Here is a 19,913-nt window from a genome sequence, read left to right as displayed (position 1 = left end):
CGGGTTTCAACTCACGGTACCCGAAATTATTATGGGTAATTCGGGTTTCAAATTACGGTACCCAAACTATCCGAAAAACCCAAACAACAGTCCAACCCAAACATTTTCACACATCTCAGCCCAGCCCACCAAACCTTCCCAGCCCAACCCATCAAACCTTCCCAGTTCCTAACCCTAGCTGCCGACCCCCCATGCCCCCAATGCCCCCCATGCCTCATCCCCTAGCCGCCACGGAGCCAACACCCCCCACGCCCCACGCCAATCACCGCCCCACGCCGCTCACGGATGCCGCCGCCGGCCGGCCTGATGAGGACATCGCTGCATCGGATACGTACACGTTGAAGTCCGACTCGTCTACAACTTGGACTTCGTTTTCTTCTCGGATTTCAGAAACAGTCTACACCAAAAACGACGCCACTGCCACATATGGAGTCCGTTTGAGGAGAACTTTATATGGTTTGAAAGATAATTTCATAACCTTTCCAACGCCACCAGATTCAGGTCCATAGCTATTTGGAGTCGATGGAAATTTGCAAAACAAGTCAACATCCAGAATCTGTCAGGGTGCTGAGCCACCTCTTTTGGGCCAATGGCCCGTGTACCATGTCGGGCTTTCAGCCCATGTTGTGGGGGTCCCCCTGGTCGCCCGCAACCCTAGGTCGCTCTAGTTCTTCCATAAACTCAGTAGCCGCCGCCGCTTAGACTTGGGTTTTGTTTAGTTCTAGTTTTTCTTGTGAAACTGAGATTGATTCGTTGTAACTGTGGCGACAAGTCCTTTTACAGTGATCCAGGGCCCCGTTCTTGATCTCCTCCACTGCGTCGATTAGTCCTTTGGAATCGAGTTCTGGAACCCCTCTTGTGATTCGCTTAATCCATATCTGCAATTATCAGATTGCGTGTTTACCTCTTCTTGCTTGTGTTCTTCGATTCGCTTGCAGGAAAAGCCTTCTTGGCGAGGTCAATCAAATTGTGCTTGGTTGATAACCAGCGGAGTGGTGGTGTAACGGTTGCAGGCTTTGGATCGCCAATGTCACGTACTCCATCAATCGAATTTATCTTACCTCTCGGAAGATCGGGCCGCGTCTACATCACGGCCACCGCGGCACCGCCCCAGCAGTGCGACTCCAGCGGCCACTGCGGGCTCGCCACCATTTCTCCGTCTCTCTCTCACCAATCCTCTCCATCTCTTCGCAGGAGCAGGAGGCCAGGGCGAGGAGCTCGAGTCTGCGCTGCCGGATCCCCACCTCCTCCACGCGACCACGGCACCAGCTTCTGCTTCCGGCTCCCGCAGTCCTGCTAGCGGCGGCTGCAGGTGGGGCTTCGGCGTCGGCGACGGCGGGTGGGGCTTCGGCGGTGGTTGGGGCTTCTGCGGCGGCAGCAGCCGAGTCCGGGCGCACCTCCTCCGGTCGCGAACGCCTGGCCACAGCGCGTGCAGGGAGGGACGACATCAATCGATGGTTCCTCGATTTTCGTAGAAGTTCGGTTCCTCGATTTTCATATATATTCGGTTCTTAAAAAATAGAAACCGATGATTTTTTTTATAGATAAGAACCGAGAAAAAATAGTTTTTGTTCGATTCGGTTCTGGTTCTAGTAACCGAACTAACTTTCAGGACGCTGGGCTTGGGTCCGCTCCGGTCCATTGGGGGGAATGGGCGAAAACCTTTTTGCTCTCGTGTAGGCGGCGACGTCGTGGACGTGGGACGGCCCGGCCGTCCTGCGCCTCCATCGGATGCCCGGCCCCGGCCGGGCTGTCGTGCCGTGGAGCCCGCGGCCGCCGCAGACGAGGGGGCACGCGCGCTCCAGATCTCGCATAGTCGCATGCAAACGGGGAGAGAGCTCGCTGGCTCGCTGCACGATGCCATGAGTTGGTGGATGGTGAGGCGGAGGATTTGGGCTTCATCTGCATGGCCTGTTCCTCTCGTCTGCGTCCGCGCTCATAATTCGGGTCCCCGCGCCACCCACCATTGCTCATTTGCTCTCCAGGAAACGGGCGCGGTTCCAAACAATTCATCACATCGATCGGCAACGCTGAATTGATGATGTATTAATGTTGATGTGGAGCTGCATCTAGCTAATGAGACCGATGCCTTTCTGCAACCAATCATGCGGTCACGCCGTCTGCTGTCATGCATCCCTGCTGATGGTTTTTTTTTCTTTGAAATAAACTCTCTGGATGGTTTAGTTAGCGCACCAAAAACCCATCGGCGGAAAACAGGATGCGGGGACCCACCTGCAAGCCCCTCGGAAAAGAAAAGAAAAGGGAACTAGCTTAATCTCATGGTCTGCTCTCCACATAACTAGTTGCCTTGTTCGCTTCCGCGTCACCGCCCGGGTGCCGCGTCTGCTTCCATCATCTTGCGCGGCGGCAGGGCACCAGCTTTCGTTGGATTCTTGTAGTTCCTGTGCGAGTGCCTATCATGCACATCGCAATGATTTTTTTTTTGAAAAGATACATCGCAATGAATTATCGAGTCCATTCTCTGGTAGGTGCACACCCCCCTGGCCGGACCGTGACGTCGCAACTGATCGCGGCGTGCGCGTTTGGCCTCGCGTGAGGTGAGGTGAGGCGATGGCCACAGGCCGTGGTGTCCACCGCGTCAGCATCTTCCAGCCGTGTAGTCGGATTCAAATATCAGAGATCAACTCCCTCTTTCTTCTTGCGAAGAAGGCGTACGGATAATTAGGATCAATCTAGGACTACAGCTTCCTGTGAAATATCAACATTTTCCGAACGAGGCAGATCAGCACTCAAGTGCACATGGACTTGGCGAAATGGAATGCGTCTCGTTATCGTAAACCAAACATCCCGCGTGCCCTGCTCAGGATTCCGTGGAAGATCCAAGGAAACCCACATGATCGCACAGTAAAAGCCTCCGCCCCGGTACAGCATGCGACGTGGACACACGTTGCGTAGAATGCAATTGACGACACAGACATGAGACACCAGGGAGGAAGAGGATTTTCTGTCAGAAGTTCCATCTCACGAATAAATAGACTCGACTATGGCCGTGTTTGGTTTTTTTCGTGTTTTTACTGTAGCACGCTTTGACCACTAATTTAGAGTATCAAACGAAGTCTAATTACAAAACCACCTCCACAACCCCCGTGTAAATCTCGAGATGAATCTAATGAGGCCTTTAACCGCGCGATTAGAGGATGGTTACTGTAGCATCACTGTATCAAATCATCAATTAATTACAATAATTAGATTCGTCTCGAAAAGTTACACCCGTCCCTAAAAAGGTTTTGCAAATAGACTTCATTTAGTACTCCATGCGTACGAGATTCTCTTTTCGAAAAACGTGCGCGGAAATTTTTTCATCTAACCAAACACGGCCCATATTCAGATGCACAGCCAGTACATGCAAAGCGGCAAACTTAATTTAGGAATACAAGCAAGCAAGCAATCAACCACCCATCAAAGCACAGACTCCCACCCCTCCAAGACAAGGTTCGGCAATCACAGAGACAACCTCCGGTAGCATATTAACACTGGGAACTAAAGCAAGCAACCACACACTAGTACTTCATCTTCAGTGATAAAAAAGGATTGAATCTGAAGTCGGTCGGGCTCTTCTAGGCTTCTTGGGGAATTCCATCATCCATAGGCATCTCAGTATCCCCCTACAGTCAAACGAAATCAATTAGCAATGGTAAAAAAACAGCCTGCTGTTCTCATAAAAATTGATCTCAATCGGTAGCCATATATTTACCATGTTCTCTTTATCCTCATGTGCAATCTCCATCACCACATCAGCTGCAGAGTAAAAAGACTGTCAGTAAACAGGATATTGCACGTACGCCACACTTACACCACAAAAAAAAGAGATTTACCAGGTTCTTGATCTGGACGGGCGGCCGAAGCCTCACTATCTCCATTGCTAACTTCTTGTTGACCCTTGGCCTGTTTCTTGGTTTTCTTACTGGCATTCTTGCGAACCACCTCCTTTGCAGCGGTGTTTTTGGCAGGATTCTTGTTATAGGAGCCTCTGACCCTTGCATCAGGTTTCGCCTTCTGAATGTTCTCTTTCTTCCCTGCTACCTTAGTTTCAGTTGCCTCAGAGTTCAGTGACCTTGGCTTCAGGTTACCATTGGGTGACACATTGGTGGCAGTACGAGCAGCCTTGTCAGACTTTATTTGTTGCTGTGAGGGCTCTGGAGAGATCTTGAGCTTCTCAAAATCCTCCACGATATCATAAACCTGAAGAATGTCCTTTACTGGTTCTTCCAATTCTGCCACTAGGCCATGCCGGGCAACATATGACTTGAGCTCTTCCCTCATCCGGTCCAGTGGCTGTAAAGAAAAGTATGAACCATTCTAATATCATCTATGCAACAGAGTTAACTGATAAAAACAACAAAGTAAAGAAGAGATGCTCACCTCACATTCTGATTCTAGAGCAAGCTTAAAGAAGCCCAGGGCAACTGAGTGCTTGGAAGCAGCCTCTGCCAGCCTGATTTGTGTCATCCAGTACGAGATCGAGGACAGCGTGCTGAACTTGCGCCTTGCGGTGGACATGGACACTTCTGATGTAGGAGTATCAAACCTCCCCTGGCTGTTTGATCTCCTTGACCGAATCCCGGATACTGGAGTAACAGTTGCAGAAGGAGTTGGCCTTGGGCTAGCTCCTGGCTTAGTTTGTATTGAGTGCCTCCGTGGAGGTTTGGCTGATTTATCCTTCACAGAAAGGTCAAGACACATGCTCTTGCTGACATCTGAAGGTGGTTTTGCCCTATATAAGGAATCAGATGAAAAATGCTTTGTTAGAGCAATGCTAGTACATATACATGTTAAGTTGGAAGTTGAGAGGTACCCAGCGAAAATTCTAGACAATTATAGGTAGAATGACATAACACCAAACAATTGGATGCTTAGTTTCGAAGAGATGTCCTGAACATCTACTCTTGAAGATTGACCAATTATCTTCCCAGAAACACTGTTTCAAATATTGATAGCTCAGCGTAGTAAATGCTCCTGAACCAAACAATGTGGGACTAACTAGGACCTACAATACCTAAAATGTACTATATATCAAAATAAGACCCACGAAGAAACAGCACAGTACTACCATTTCAAAATCAGCACGGTATGGGCAGTTGAGCTTACAAATAGGATATACACAATATGGCAAGTGGGACTGTGGGAGTGAAAGATCACATTCAGCCGATCTCAATTAGGCAGCTGAAACTACAGGAATGGACCTGTCTCTTTTAAACTACTTTTAGTTCTTTTAAGTAATCAGTCATAGTGATCAGGCTTGCTTTACTGCCGATATTATATTGCCACAGTTGATTTTTTTTTTCTCCATAACATTCCTGAACAGGAATCGCACCTACAACCTTTCACATGTCAACAAATGCATCATTACCACTATATATATATATATATATATATATATATATATATATATATATATATATATATATATATATATATATATATATATATATATATATATATATATCGTCTCATGCTGGCTACTAATGATCCTCAGTTTCTTTCTGAATTAAGTAGGTGTGGCAAAGGCATCTGCAGAGATTTCACCCACTATTCGAGCACTACGGAACCGAAGGTTATGAGCATAATTGTAAAAATACATCCTGGCACTTTTAGACTTCCCAACAATGAGCAAACCTTAAGTTAAATAGTGCCATCTGGATAATCACATCTCAGTAACCGTTGCACGCAACTCAAAATAGGTGTGTGCATGTGTGTCCTAGTCCTGCACAACAGAGTTACTACTAGTTTCGGAACTACATAACAGATTCAAACCGCACATAAGAATCATGGTTGACAGATGAAATATCCCGACTGCCCCAATCCCCCACCGCGAAATGTGAAATGGAAGAAAAAAATAAAAAAGCAATGAGGTGAAACAAGCCCGGCACCTTCTCGGCGCGGAGATGGTGGGAGGCGCATCCGCCGCCGCCTTCCCCCTGCTCGCCGACCGCAGCGGGTAGCGCAGCCTCGACGCCCTCGCCGCGGACCCTACACAGAATACGAAACAAAATCACCACGCATCGACGCACACGCATTTCGCCTCAAAATCCACAGGAACCAAGCACAATTTTTTTTTTTAAAAAAAACACGAACCCCACGTACCGCCGCCAGCCGATTGATCGCCGGAAGTGGCCATTCTCGAAAACCCTGCCGCGCGCTCGCGCTCGCGCTCGCGCTCGCGCTCGACCACCGCGGGAGGCGAGGAAACCGGCGACGCGAGATGGAACCTTCGAGACCGAGGTCTGAGGATTTCTGTTTCCGTATTTCGTCGTGGGCGGAAGAGAGAGCGTATAAATAAACGGCTCCCCGCAGGCCGCAGCGTACCCGCGGGGCCCAGAGGGGTAGCTATGACGCCGGCGTGCGGGCCCCGTCGGTTTGCGGGCGCGCCTGTCAGTGAGCGAGGGCCGCACGAGCTCCGCGGGCTGGCCGTTCGAGGGCGACGGGGAGCGGGGGGTGTGCTGCGCGGGGCCCGCCCACCCGCGGCGCCGTTTGAATCGCGAGGCGCGGGGCGGGAAAAGAGGGGAGGGCGGCCAGCCGTTGGCGAGGAGAAGTAGGGTTAACCGAACCGACTGGTCCGGTCAAACCGCCGCCCTCCGGTAGCGGTTTACCGGACCGGTTTGACCGGTAACCGGTGGAAACCGGTTGAATTCAAATTCAAATTCAAATAAATTCAAAAAATCTCGTGCAACCGGTTGCGACCGGTTTACCGGCCGGTTTTACCGGTTTACCGGTCGGTTTGACCGGTTTGAATTCAAATTCAAATTCAATAGCTCCCGTGCAACCGGTTTACCGGCCGGTTTTACCGGTTTACCGACCGGTTTGATCGGTTTACCGGCCGGTTTGACCGGTGGGCTTTAATGGGCCAGCCTATTTTTTCTTTTTTCTTTTTTGATTTAACTTTAAATCCCCGCAAACTATACTAAATGAACGAATTTTTGAGAAAATTTGACACTATTAGATTCATTGCACCTTGAAGTATTTTTAGGAATTTTTTGATAATTTTTCATTTTTTGAATTTAAATTTAAATTTTGAATTTTGGCCGGTTGGGTACCGGACCAAACCGGAACCGGGCCGGACCGATGACCGGTTACCGGTCAAACCGGACCGGTTACCACCGGTTTGGTGAACTCGTGTCGTGTCGGTCGGCGGCGGAGTTTGGAAATTCGAATTGTGCGGTGGTGCGCGCGCGTTAATGGCGTTGCGGGGTGGGCCGCAGGGAAGGTTGGCGAGGCGTTTAAGGGGCCGTGGGCCCGCTTGGACCAACGAATGGTAGTTAGGGATGTTTGCGATGGGCCGTTAGCCCACGTATGCTCGGCCTTTTTATCTACGGGCCTTGCCGTAAAAGACCGTATGCACACACGACTGCTACGGGCCTGCTTTGTTGTTGATCGTGATCGTACACATTTCTGCATTTGTTCGTTATAATCAACTTGGGTTTAGCTTAGCAGGTCTTTGATTCGCGATTGCACCTATACCTGAGCAATGTGCTTGTGCTATTTGCGTTAAAAAGAAAAAAACAGGTTTCTTCGGTTGCCCTCCGCCTGTTCTCCGATGTATTCTTCAGTCGATCCGTGTGTCTTTTTCTTTTTTATATTTAAAAAAAAATCAAAAATATATGTCCGTTTTGAAAAATTTCGAAAATGACCTCCGGTCGCCCGCCCCAGGGGCGACAGGGGTCCTGTCGCCCAAGCAACGGGCGACAGAACCTTAATCTAATTTTTTTTGAATTTGCAAAGAGGTCCCTGGCCGGGGGTGTGTGGAGAGAGAGGGGGCCTGTCGCCCCCCCGGGCGACAGGGCCTCTCCACGGGCGACAGGGGGTCTCCCACCCTATATAAGGTCTGGCCTCCATTCTCATCTCATTTGAGCCCAAAAATTTCACCAAAAATTTAAAAAAAAGAGAGGGGGTGAGGAGAAGAAAAGCGGCGAAGCTCTGCCGAATTGCGCACTTGTGATCTACCGGTAACTTCTGTATGAATCCATTGATATTGTATAACAATTTAATTTAATTAGCGGATTAGCTGAATTTGATTTGGTGGTTTAGAACACTCGTTTAGTATTACAATTTCAGTACTATTACAGACTTGTTTTTAAATTAATTATGAATTAGAATAGAATTATGACAGTATCTTATTGATATTGCAGCATAAGACAATGACTGCCTCCAATTGTGGAGCATTTTCATGGACCGAAGAAAAATCTAGTATAATACTTGATATCATGACCTATCTTGTTATCAGTAAGAAGTTGGATCCGTTAGCGGATGGTACGATAGAGATGGTGTTGTCCAAAGTAGTAGAGTTTAAAGATTTCACATTATTTCGAGGTATTACAACGCAAGATGTAAAGGGACACCTGCTAGAACGTCGGAAGATATACATGAGAGTATGTGAACTAGCGAATCATCCTAATATCATTGGATTCTTACAAAGTTCTTGTAAGATATGGATGCGGCCAGATGTGTATGAGATGCACATTAAGGTAACTCTCATTCAGTTCTAATCTCGTCCGTCATTTGGAATCCATATGTATGAAACAGTAACATTGTTGTTTAATTATATGCTAGGATTACCCCGAGGACACGGAGTTGATTAACAAATCGATACCAAATTTCCGTAAATTGGTATGTATCTTCGGTGAACTTATGCCGCAAACTAGGCGAAAGAGGTGGAGAAGATCTTCGGGTGATAGTACTTAGCCTCCACAAGATCAGATGACCGGAGGTTCGTCAAGTCATGCTACAGCACCTCAAGCACCAAGTTGTGTTAACTTGGATGACGACATGGATGACTTCATGCCCCCCAAACCATGGCCTCCAACACATGATGTTCCTTCCCCTGTACATGAACCTAGATCCAGAAAAGAGAGAAAGGGTAAGGGAAGAGGTTCGTCAAGTCATGCTGCAGCACCTCAAGCACCAACTTGTGTTAACTGGGATGACGACATGGATGACTTTATGCCCCCCCAAATCATGGCCTCCAACACATGATGTTCCTCCCCCTGTACATGAACGTAGATCCAAAAAAGAGAGAAAGGGAAATGCAAGAGGTTCGTCGAGCCATACTACACCACCTGCAGCACCACCATCTGTCAACTGGGATGACGACCTAGATGATTTCATGCCATGATCTATAACATATGATGTTCATCGGTTCAAGATGTATTCGCATTAAGTATTGTTAATGTTGTATTATGCATGTATGTATATCTCGTACCTAACTTGCATTCACTGGACATGTACATAATGTCGAGTTTGAATCATAGTTAGTGCTAATGGAGCATCGAAGCATAAACATACAATCTATCGTATGTAATGGAAAATACGAGAGTGATCAGAGACGAACATTGAAGTGTACAAATAAGCGGTTCACAGCTATCTCATTACAAATAAACATCAGAGATACAAACATCGGATATATCTAACCACCCCTAGGGCGTCGGACCCTCTTAGCCCTCTGCTGGGCACGGACATGGCCCTCGGAGTAGGTGTGACGATCCGGAGACCTCACCTGTCGCTCAGGACGCAAAAGGGGCTGTTGTGTCTGCTGCAGAGAGATCCCAAGTGGTGCTCCTCCTAGCTGTGAATACCCCAAGACATCGGGGTCACCGTGCGCGCCAGGTGAGTCTGGAGTCAAGCTGTCGAGTTCGTCTAAGGTGACGCCCTCGTTATCTGGAACGAACGTACTCGAAACAAACCCTCCGTAAAATATAAACGTAAACCAACATATGTTGCGTGGTAAATTTGTGAGTGTATTTAGAGTGTTTTGTACCAGGTCGAAAGGAGAAAGAAGGTCCGGCGCCCGCATCGGGGTAGAATCCTACGTATAAAATACGGATGTTAGCGTATGCTCGTATCTTTTGTCATGACATGTAGAAATCGAAATACAAAACATAAACTAACCTGTGTAGGCCGGTATCTGTGAACCCGGTACCATCCCTGGATACGGTCCGCCAACTGGTGATGCCCCTCTAAACATTCCAGTATGGCCGAACGCAGTAGCTGGATCGTATTCTGTTTGTGATATTAATAAATATGTAGCAACACTTGATCTAATTTTAAAGAGATATCTACGTTACCTGCAGTTGTGTAGTACTGAGACATCGGCCCGTGCACGGTCACCGGACACAGGAACGACGACGAGGCCTGGGACGACCCGTGGCTGTCTTTGTACTGCACACGGCTTCCCAAGTTGTGCAGTACTTAACGCAACTGGTCATGCTGCCTCGACCATGCCTCTGTCTGCTCAAACTGGGTCATTGGGGATCCGGCACGTACCCTCGTCAGGTAAGTCGAGCAGTCCGTCTGCATCACGTTGCAAAGGCAAAACTGCATCCGTCTGCATCATGTTGCAAAGGCAAAACTGCATCCATTCAGTAAAGGAACAGTTAGAAACACATGAATTATCTTATGAATATTAATATATATATATATATATATATATATATATATATATATATATATATATATATATATATATATGCAAATATGATCAAGAGACTCACCACGCCAGCTAGTGCCTCCACGTGGTGCCGGGCATAGCCATCTTGAGGCATCGCCTGGTGTGGTTGCAGGTGAGTGTCAACATAAACCAGACGAGCCCGAGTCCGGGGTAAGTACCAGGTGAGGTAAGCCCTAAAGGAGCTGTCTGTGTGTGGTCCTGTTGGATGGACCAAGTGCTTGTCTGCCTGTTCCCATTGGTTCACCCACGGCTGCATCTTGGTGAGCCAATCATCAGAGCACGGCAAGCCACTCCTTGACAACCTACAAAAGTGGACCGCAAAGAATCGTTAGATTCAACACGAATGTATGAGCCATGTTCATTCATAATTACCTGTGGTCTTGGCGACTGACACGCTCCAACGCGGTGGGCATCGGAAACTCCTGGCGCTGCCCAAACTGTCTCCTGACTCTCCAGGGGCAATATGCCTCAATCGCGATGTCGTAAACCAGGACGGCTGTAGTAAGCCACAGGCGCGTATTCGCGGAGCAGTGCGAAGACAGGCCTGCTGGTGCACGGGTAGCCACAGCCTCTGGGCTGTAAGGCTCCCAGACAACGTCCTCGGGCGTCAGCATGTCAAGCTCCGAAACAAACTCAGGATATGCGCGTCTAACCTGCGCATGTGCCCAGGACCTCTGCAGTCCGAATAAGTAAAATTAAAAGTGCGCTAATGCATCGTATAACAATGAATAACAAAATTAGATTTGTTGCGAACGTACCTGACGCCAGATCCTGAGAGTTCCCATAGCGGGCCTGTCGTCCTCCTCGTCGCCGTACATGGCCTCGTGGTAAGGCTCGTGGCTGACGATGGGCCGACCAACGGCTAGCCTCTCGTACGACCAAAGTTGGAGTAGTAGTGGGCACCCCACCAGGATAGCGTTCATATGTGTCTTCATGTAGCCATCGCAGAGTTCACGGTAAGTGGCTGCAAGTACCGCCTCACCCCAGCTGTAGGGCGGTACGTCCTCGTCCCCATCCGCAATCTCCCGTGCATACGGAAGGAGAATCCTATCGACCGAGTTGCCATGAGTGTTGTTGAACATGATGTAACCAAACAACCAAAGTAGGTACGCCTCTAGCGATCTGCTCACACTGTACTCGTTGGCATCCGTAGCCAACAGGATAGGCTGCATAAACAATTAAGATTATTGGTTTCAACTGAAAATACAACATGTGAATTGTAACAATTAAACTTAAATATGCAATAAATACATACTGTAAACTGTAGGAACCAGGTCTTCAAGGACCTGCTGCTCGCGGGTGCGGGTTGATCGGACCTGCTTCTTCCACGTGGTCAACCAGGGCAAAACGGGCCTCCATGTCATCCTTCCACGAGGCCGTCACCACACGCGGACCTACAGCCTCCCCGACGATAGGGAGGCTGAGGAGGTAGACCACATCCTGCAGCGTAGGAGTCATCTCCCCACACGGGAGGTGGAACGTGTGTGTCTCCGGCCTCCATCTGTCAACGAGCGCCGTCAGGAGGGATCGGTCGAGCTGAATAGGCCCACCCTCGACAAGACGGCCCAGAGTCAGTAGACCGGACTCACGTAACCTGAAATAAACAAAATTGTCGAAACAAAGGAATACCGACGAATACATAAGTGATAAACAATAATATTTCATTACATACCTGTCAACCCAATCGTGGTGTATAGAGATCGCCTCCCTAGGTGGACGAGGATGTAGCACCTCTAGGGCTCGGTGCTCAACTACTGCAAAGAAATACCTGTGGCTCGAGTCGATAACTGGGTCTAGTAAGGAGTCCATCTCCATACCTACATTCAAAAATATATGAGAACACATATGTACATATATGTTCCATACAAACTGGACGCACGATATTTATACATTACAGATAGGTTCGATACAAACTGGACGCTCGATTACTACATATTACAGATAGGTTCGATACAAACTGGACGCACGATATTTATACATTACAGATATATTCCATACAAACTGGACGCACGATTACTACATATTACAGATAGGTTCGATACAAAGTGGACGCACGATTAGTATATAGGTACAAACTGCACACTGGTGGATCATGACACCGAGTGCCTTCCACGAGCAATTCTCGCCGATGGTCGTCTGAACATAGGAGGTGCTCCATCTCTGGGATTTCCGGAAGGACCGACGTCAGCAGCATCGTGAAGTGCATTCTGAGGACACTTCTTGTAGTTGTGACCCAATGCTCCACATTGGCTGCAACACTTTTGTGCCTTGCTTGCTTCGGACTCGTCCATACCATTCCGAATACGACGTGTCTGACGACGGCATTTGCCTTTCTTAGTGGCTGGATCAAGAATAAACATCTTATCCTCATTATCCTGAATGAAAGGTCCCACTATTCCAATCCCGTATACCTCATGTCCCCAGGTGGATACAGCTACTTCCTTGCTGAAGTAAGGTGAAACAAATACTCCTGGCTGCAACCCAGACTCTGCACATGCCGCAATGAGATGCGAGCATGGCAAATGCAACAACTTAGGCTTCATGCAGAAGCAGAAGGCTTTGCCATCTACTGTAATCAAACTCTCATATACCACCCTATCTCTACAGATACCACAACCAGTTCTATCCTTGCATAGAACCTCAAATCTATACTCCATTGCACCTGTCGATACGACGCGGTGCAGTTTGGCCTTTTCAATCTTCTGTTGCATATATTGTGTCACTCTTGTGCAAAACTGAATTTGGGGGTTGCTGATGTCTATGCTTGCAGCCATGTAACGCTCTCTGAAATACTTCATGCACCCATACATGATGAACTCAATAATTCACACAAGAGGAAAGGCACGACAAGAACGCATAACCATATTGAAACACTCTGCATGGTTCGTTGTCTGAATATCATACCGTATTCTGTTGGTGTCATAAAAGAATGATCATTTCTCCTTAGGTGCACCTCGAATGCAGTGTGAAAATGGTTTCTCAATTGAATCCCTAGCCTCTGCAGCCTGACTCGTGCTTGTTCCTGATGCCCTTACCTTCACTTGCTCTGCAGTCAACTGATCAAGTATCTGCCATAATGCATTGAATTTTCTATATTGATTTTGGGTGCACAACCTCTTAAACATGTTCTTAAGATCCTTGTTCTTGAAGTGGTCATAGAAGTTTGCACCCATATGCCTAATGCACCACCTATTTTGGACATCAGGCCACAATGGAGGCGTTGTCGCAGTTCCACGTTGCAATTTCAGTATTGATTGTAGCAGACATGCATGCCTATCACTAATAAGTCACACATCTGGACGTGCAACAACAACATGAACCTTCACTCGTTCAAGGAACCAATACCAACTGTCTAAGTTCTCATTCTCAACAAATGCAAATGCGAGCGGAACTATTTGGTTGTTGCAATCTACCCCGATTGCGGTGAGTATCTGACCTTTATACCTTCCAGTCAGAAATGTGCTATCAATGCAGATCACCGGAAGACAACACTGAAATGCCCTAACACAGGCACCTAGGCAAAAGAATGTTCGTTGCAGAATGCTTTGCGCCCTAGTCACGGCTGGTACGAGGTATGTGTCATAAAAGCTTCCAGGATTTCTAGCAGCAATTTGGGATAACATACGAGGTAGGTTATCATATGATGCCTCGTATGTGCCGAACCGCATCTCGAACACCTTTTGTTTAGACTGCCATGCCTTTAAATAACTAATGGTGTACTGGTAAGTCTGCTTAATGTGTCGAATAATCATTTTTGGCTCATAATTTAGGTTGTCCATAATCAATCCATATATTTGCTTTGCAACAAAGTCGCATGATATATTGCGATGCGAGGGAAGAACTTCTGACAGCAAACAAGTGTGCTCTGTCACAATGGAACATTTCCAGTTCGACTTCCATTTTCCCTTGAATGCATGTACTCGCCATGGACATCCATCATTCACACACTTCACCTCATATTCTTTACTGCCAGACTTTACGACTCTAAATTCTCGTTTCAATGATATTGCCCATAGTCTCACAGCAACTTTTACGGCTTCAATGTTTGGATATGTTGCACCTTGCACTACCCCATTCCCTCTGTACTCTCACTTCTGATTTCGTACGTCTTCTGCGACATGATTACCAAAACCATGCTCCTTCCACTCTTTTGGCAATGAGTATTGCTCGTCATCAGATGAGCCCTCATATTCTTCCATCTCTATTGCGGTTTGGTCTTCTGCCTCCATCTCGTCAACAATGCTATGTATCCTCACTCCCTTATCAGCAAGACCCTGTGGTCCGATGTTTTGGTTCTCTATCTCTTCTGACTCATCTTGCTCAACATAGTTGGTCTCTCTTCGAATACTCGGAGTTGCTTGATCAGCACTATGTTGGATTTCATTTTGTGTCTTCTCCCGGGTTTGAACAAGAATGGCAGAGGCCACCCACGCTCTAGGGCTGCTTACATGTACTTCTGCCAGTCATCAGTGCTGTGTATCATCATCAATTCCCATAAATCACTTTCTACCTCCCAATTAACAAGAGACTGGACGGTCATCACATGTGTCTCCGAATCAACACGGAACCCACGTTGCAGCCACTTATATATGGAACTAAAACTCCTCTCCAGAGGTTTATCTATGGTGCTAGATGTGCACTTAAAGGCAGAAATGTTTACTTCATTTGGCCCATACAAAATATTGTAGTCACCAAAAAATACTTGAAACTGTATCTTGCTCGATATATCTGTATATCACAGAATACTTATCGAGTTATACTCTTTACTTCACTACCTTATCCAATAATTCGTAAAAACTAAGTATGGATTTCAACTACAACATATAAGTATTCATAACTATGTGATGGCACTCAAATTCTATACTGCATATGCGAAATTCTATTCTAAATCGTAATTAATTTATAAACACGTCTCTAATAGTACTGCAATTGTAATAATAAACGCATACTACTAATTTTCTAAACTAATTTACTACTACGTAACTAAAGTATCATTAAACTCCTACTTAAATGGTTCTACTATAGCACTAATTAAATTAAATTACTGTACAATACCAATGAAAAAATATATAAGCTAAATGTACTAACCTGCAGATCACAAGTGCGTAATCCGGCAGGGCTTCGCCGCTTCCCTTCTTCTCACCCCTCTCTTTTTTTCTGGATTTTTGATGGGATTTTTGGGCTCAAATGAGGAGGGAATGGGGGTCAAGGGCTTATATAAGGGGGCAGGAGCCGGTCGCCCAGGGGGGGCGACGGGCCCCCCTGTCGCCCGGGGGGGGGGGGGGGGGGCGACGAGCCCCCTTGCACCCACACGCCCCCGGCCAGGGACCTATTTACAAATTAGAAGAAAAAAAATTACAAACATGTCCTGTCGCCCCTTGGGCGGGTGACCGGGGTATATTTTCGAAATTTTTCGAAACAGACATATATTTTTGAAATTTTGATTTTTTTTAAATATAAAAAAAATCGCTCGATCCCCCATTGCTGTTCGTAGCAACACGCGCGACCGCGTGCTATCGCCTCGTAGAAGCCCATGACAGCCCACGCCCCGCCGCCTCACTGAAGCCCATGACAGCCCACTCCCCCACCACCATCAGCCTTCCTCGTCTCCGATGGTGGCTGCTGCTGGAGACGCCACCCTGCAACCTGCCACTGACGTCGAGATGCTGCTCCCCCGCCCAGTACCTGACCCACCGGTTGTCTTCCCGACCACTAACAGCCGGCGGATTCCGCTGTCTCGTCGCGCCGCTCCGTCAACCCACCACCGCTGCTAGGCCTCCCTACCACCTCTCCCTCCATTTTATGAGCCCGGAAGCCCGGAAGCCACCAGCAGCCCCGCTTCCCGAACTCCATTCATCGGTACGGTGCGTGAGGAAGAAGAATAGAGATTGAGCCCACATAGCAACAACGTCGCCGCGGCATCTGTGTAGGGGTGGTGAAGGGCAACATTTTGAACTAGAAAATTTAAGGACCGGACCTTAAAAGAATTGGGCTCTAATCTTATACAATTTTGAACTAAAAAATTTAAGAATTTTGTTGGGCTGTGAAGAGACTACTGGGCCATGACCCATTACCAACCCCTACATCTGTGACGTCCCGTCTCGTAATAGCACTAGTGATTCCTAGCTAGTATTCGCGCCTATCGTCCCAGGGGAAGAATCTCAGGAGCTTCCCGTGCATGCTCCGATGCTTGACGATGCTCCCTCAACACGTGAGGGGGATTTCTCCAGGATTACGCACGGTGTGTCGCCACATGCACCCTACGGTAGTCAGCCGAGCTCAGGTCAAAGTCAAAGGGACAGCATGATTGTGCAAAACCCGCGCGGTATCAGCTTGACTTTTGTAGAGAAGACGCAGCAAACGAAAACCCAGCTCGACCAGTTGGCTGTTGCTTCGCCGCGAAGCCAGTCTCCATCAGCAGTTCGTAAGTGGACTGCTATGGAAAATCGGAGCTGCTGACAGCTTTACTTTCACGGCAACCATAATTTTTAATAGTGTGTCGTGTTTATATTTAATCGCGTTGCGTGGATTGGCTAGTCTATCAAAATCCTTCTTTTAGCTTCTGATCAGGCTAGTGTTTCTTGTATATAATTTTTTTATTTTAATTTAACGGTAGAGCTCCTAACTTTGTTCAAAAAATGATCAATCGGTCACCACCAGTCAGAAGCATCGCCGGTCCGGACCCGGGTCGCTTCCCTAGCAAAGCTACAAGGGTACGACTGCTGCTTCATGCTCCACTCTCATAGTCTCCTTCATCTCATGTTTGTACAAGTATTTTTACTCCAATTCGGGGGAAAGGAAAGCGAGAAACAAATTGTTCCAACAAGTATGAAAATGAATGAGCGTCCCGCTGGTTAGATTTGATGTGGTGAAATCCACCCAACCGGCACGTACGGGTGTTCGTGTCTTTTGTATTCATTTCATCAATTACCGATGCTATTCTTGCAGTTCTTTTGAAGTCCTGGAATATTTTGTTTTGCGATGATCTTAGAACATGCCATTTATTGTCAGTTTTTGATCCAGTAGAAAATATATAAAAAAAAGTATCCCGGCAGTTCGTAAAGAAAAAGGAAGCTCAGCTTTGTTTAATTTCTTAGCGGTTTGGGGGCTGCGCAGGTGAACATGTAGCAAAATAGTGGGGAAAGGAAACCAAGAAGTCAACGAACCGCGTGCACGAACGCAGCTGGGAATTTCCGGATAGGAATCGTCAAACGATGCATACGTCATGTGTTGAGGTCAAACGGGCAAGTTCATCACGCTTCACACGTACGTATCTGTCAGTGTTCACCATGGGAGGATGAGGCTGATGACCCTACAATAATCATGGTAATTTCCTGTGGTTAGGACGTGACAACGCTGACGATGCTAATCAGATAAAGTAAATTCAGTAACGTTGGCATCGTTATACTCTGATTGTTGCGCGTTATGACGTCTTGCTGCGGGCGGACGCGTGATAACACTTTATTTAAGATATGCGAATTTTTTATGACCTTATTCTAGAGACTTCTTTTTAGCCCTTGTCACATTAAGACCGTGTTTAGATATTTTGTAAAAAAAAATTACGATGAAATCTTACAAATTTGAAGTACTAAATGAAGTCTATTTACAAAACTTTTTACACAGATGGGTTGTAAATCGCGAGACGAATCTAATGATCCTAATTAATCCATAATTAATTAATAATTAGCGGACTGTTACTGTAGCACCACTGCTGCAAATCATGGATTAAGTAGGCTCATTAGATTCGTCTCGCGATTTACAGCCCATCTATGCAAAAAATTTTGTAAATAGACTCCATTTAGTACTCCATGCATGTGTCGAAACATTCGATGAAATGTTTCTTTTGCGTTTACGGGGTTTATGGGGTGGGAACTAAACAGGGCCTAAAAGAAATCTTACCATTTAGAAATCAAATCAAATCTGCTTATAAAATATTTTGCACATATGGGTGTTAATTCGCAAGACGAATCTAATGAGCCAAATTAATCTATAATTTGCTACAGTAATACTAATGTAACCATCCGCTAATCATGAATTAGTATACCTCATTAAATTCATCTCGCAATTTATCCCTGGGGTTCTGCAGTTAGTTTTGTAATTAGACTTCATTTAATACTAATAGATACTAAGATTTTCTTTGATGTGATATGGTCTAAAGTTTAGCCCCTGGATCCAAATAACTTACATTCATTCAGTTTAAAAGCGTAGGCTGTTTCAATTTTTTCAGATTCATACTACTACTGTAACAAACACGGCCTCATTTAGGCTATTTCGAGTGATTTTGGTGATCGAATGTTAAAGCACCAATGGGACTACGAGTTTGTTAAGTGAATCCTTCTAGGTTCCAAGGACGAAGTTAAAAGCCCAAGCAAAGCAAAACACGGAGAAAAAACTCAAAGAGACCGATTAAACCGACAACCACTGGTTAAACTGATGACCCTGCATCAGTTTACCCGACTCCTTAGTACCGGAGCAATCCACTGTGCGTTTGGAAGCTGAGAGAAGAAAATTCAGTACCACCGGTTTAACTGATGGTAGCGTCGGAGTAATCACCAAAGTATTGTCCAGAGAGTATGTCGCTAAGCAGGAGCCAAAGTCTTCAGATCGGATGAACCGATGGGCATCGGTGCAATGCACCGGTTTAATCGGTGGTTTGCTATGTCAGCAGCAGAGCGTGTTACAAGACTCAACAACTACTTCTAAGTTTAGAGTGACCGATTAAACCGATACCCTAAGCATCAGCTTAACTGATGCTCTATGCAGAAAATGAACAACGACTACAAATGGTTTGCTCAAGTTGGAGGGCTATATATACCTCACCCTGGCCATTTGAAGCTTGTTGAAGTCCATAGAAGTCACACCCATACTAGAGAAGTTCTTCGAGCCAACTAAAGAGTTACTTGATCAAATTCTTAGGTTTACCACAAGCTTTGAGAGTGTAAGTGCTAGATTAGCTCTTGAGTGAGTGAGCAAGGTGCTCTGCCTTGTGCCGTGGGTCTAGAGTGAACCAACATTGTATCTTGGTGCGCTGGCCCCTTAGAGCCTTGGTGTCTCACTGACAAGTCTACAACCCTCCGATTTGGTGTGAAGCGGCTTGGATCATGTTGTGCGTTGAACGTGGAGACCCTCATCCTTCGTGGAGAAATTTCTATTGAAAAGCGGGATCAAGGTGACCGTGGTGACTTGGCAAGACTTAGTGGCGAGTCAAGAAGAGTCCCGAAAGAGACTTGGTGACCAAGAAGCAATACTCTCGATAGAGTTCTTCAATAACGTGGACTAGAGGTGACTTAGTGCCTACCGATACCACGGGATAAAACTTCATGTTCAGAGTTTGCTTACTCTCATCCTCTCTTTACATTTCCACATTTCATTCTTGCAACTTGTGTGACTTTACTTTCTTAGAGTAATTCAAGTTAGGATTGACTATAGGTTGCAAAACTCTTTTAGGATG

The 19,913-nt window shown here is 46.6% G+C and overlaps 1 protein-coding gene across 1 annotated transcript; it reads right to left on the bottom strand.

The window, feature by feature from the left end:
- Positions 1-2,966: 2,966 nt before the first annotated feature.
- Positions 2,967-6,260, bottom strand: LOC120670967. Its single transcript, XM_039951157.1, has 7 exons — positions 6,106-6,260; positions 5,892-5,991; positions 4,384-4,735; positions 3,837-4,296; positions 3,716-3,759; positions 3,340-3,626; positions 2,967-3,002 (listed from the first exon to the last, which is right to left on the bottom strand). Exons 1-6 carry the CDS (start codon positions 6,137-6,139, stop codon positions 3,579-3,581), a joined length of 1,038 nt encoding a protein of 345 aa, XP_039807091.1. The 5' UTR covers positions 6,140-6,260; the 3' UTR covers positions 2,967-3,002; positions 3,340-3,578.
- Positions 6,261-19,913: the final 13,653 nt, after the last annotated feature.

The sequence above is a fragment of the Panicum virgatum genome, chromosome 4N, assembly GCF_016808335.1.
Source record: "Panicum virgatum strain AP13 chromosome 4N, P.virgatum_v5, whole genome shotgun sequence".
Lineage (NCBI taxonomy): Eukaryota > Viridiplantae > Streptophyta > Magnoliopsida > Poales > Poaceae > Panicum > Panicum virgatum.
Note: the sequence above shows the minus strand (reverse complement) of the source record. Positions and strands in the feature narration are given on the sequence as shown.

Bases quoted from the DNA above. Each gene is read 5' to 3' on its own strand.
- LOC120670967 (XM_039951157.1), bottom strand. From the start codon at position 6,139: ATGGCCACTTCCGGCGATCAATCGGCTGGCGGCG. The intron at 4,736-5,891 runs GTGCCGGGCTTG...TTCCTTATATAG, and splicing joins ACCATCTCCGCGCCGAGAAG to GGCAAAACCACCTTCAGATG. The intron at 4,297-4,383 runs GTGAGCATCTCT...TTTTCTTTACAG, and splicing joins CTCTAGAATCAGAATGTGAG to CCACTGGACCGGATGAGGGA.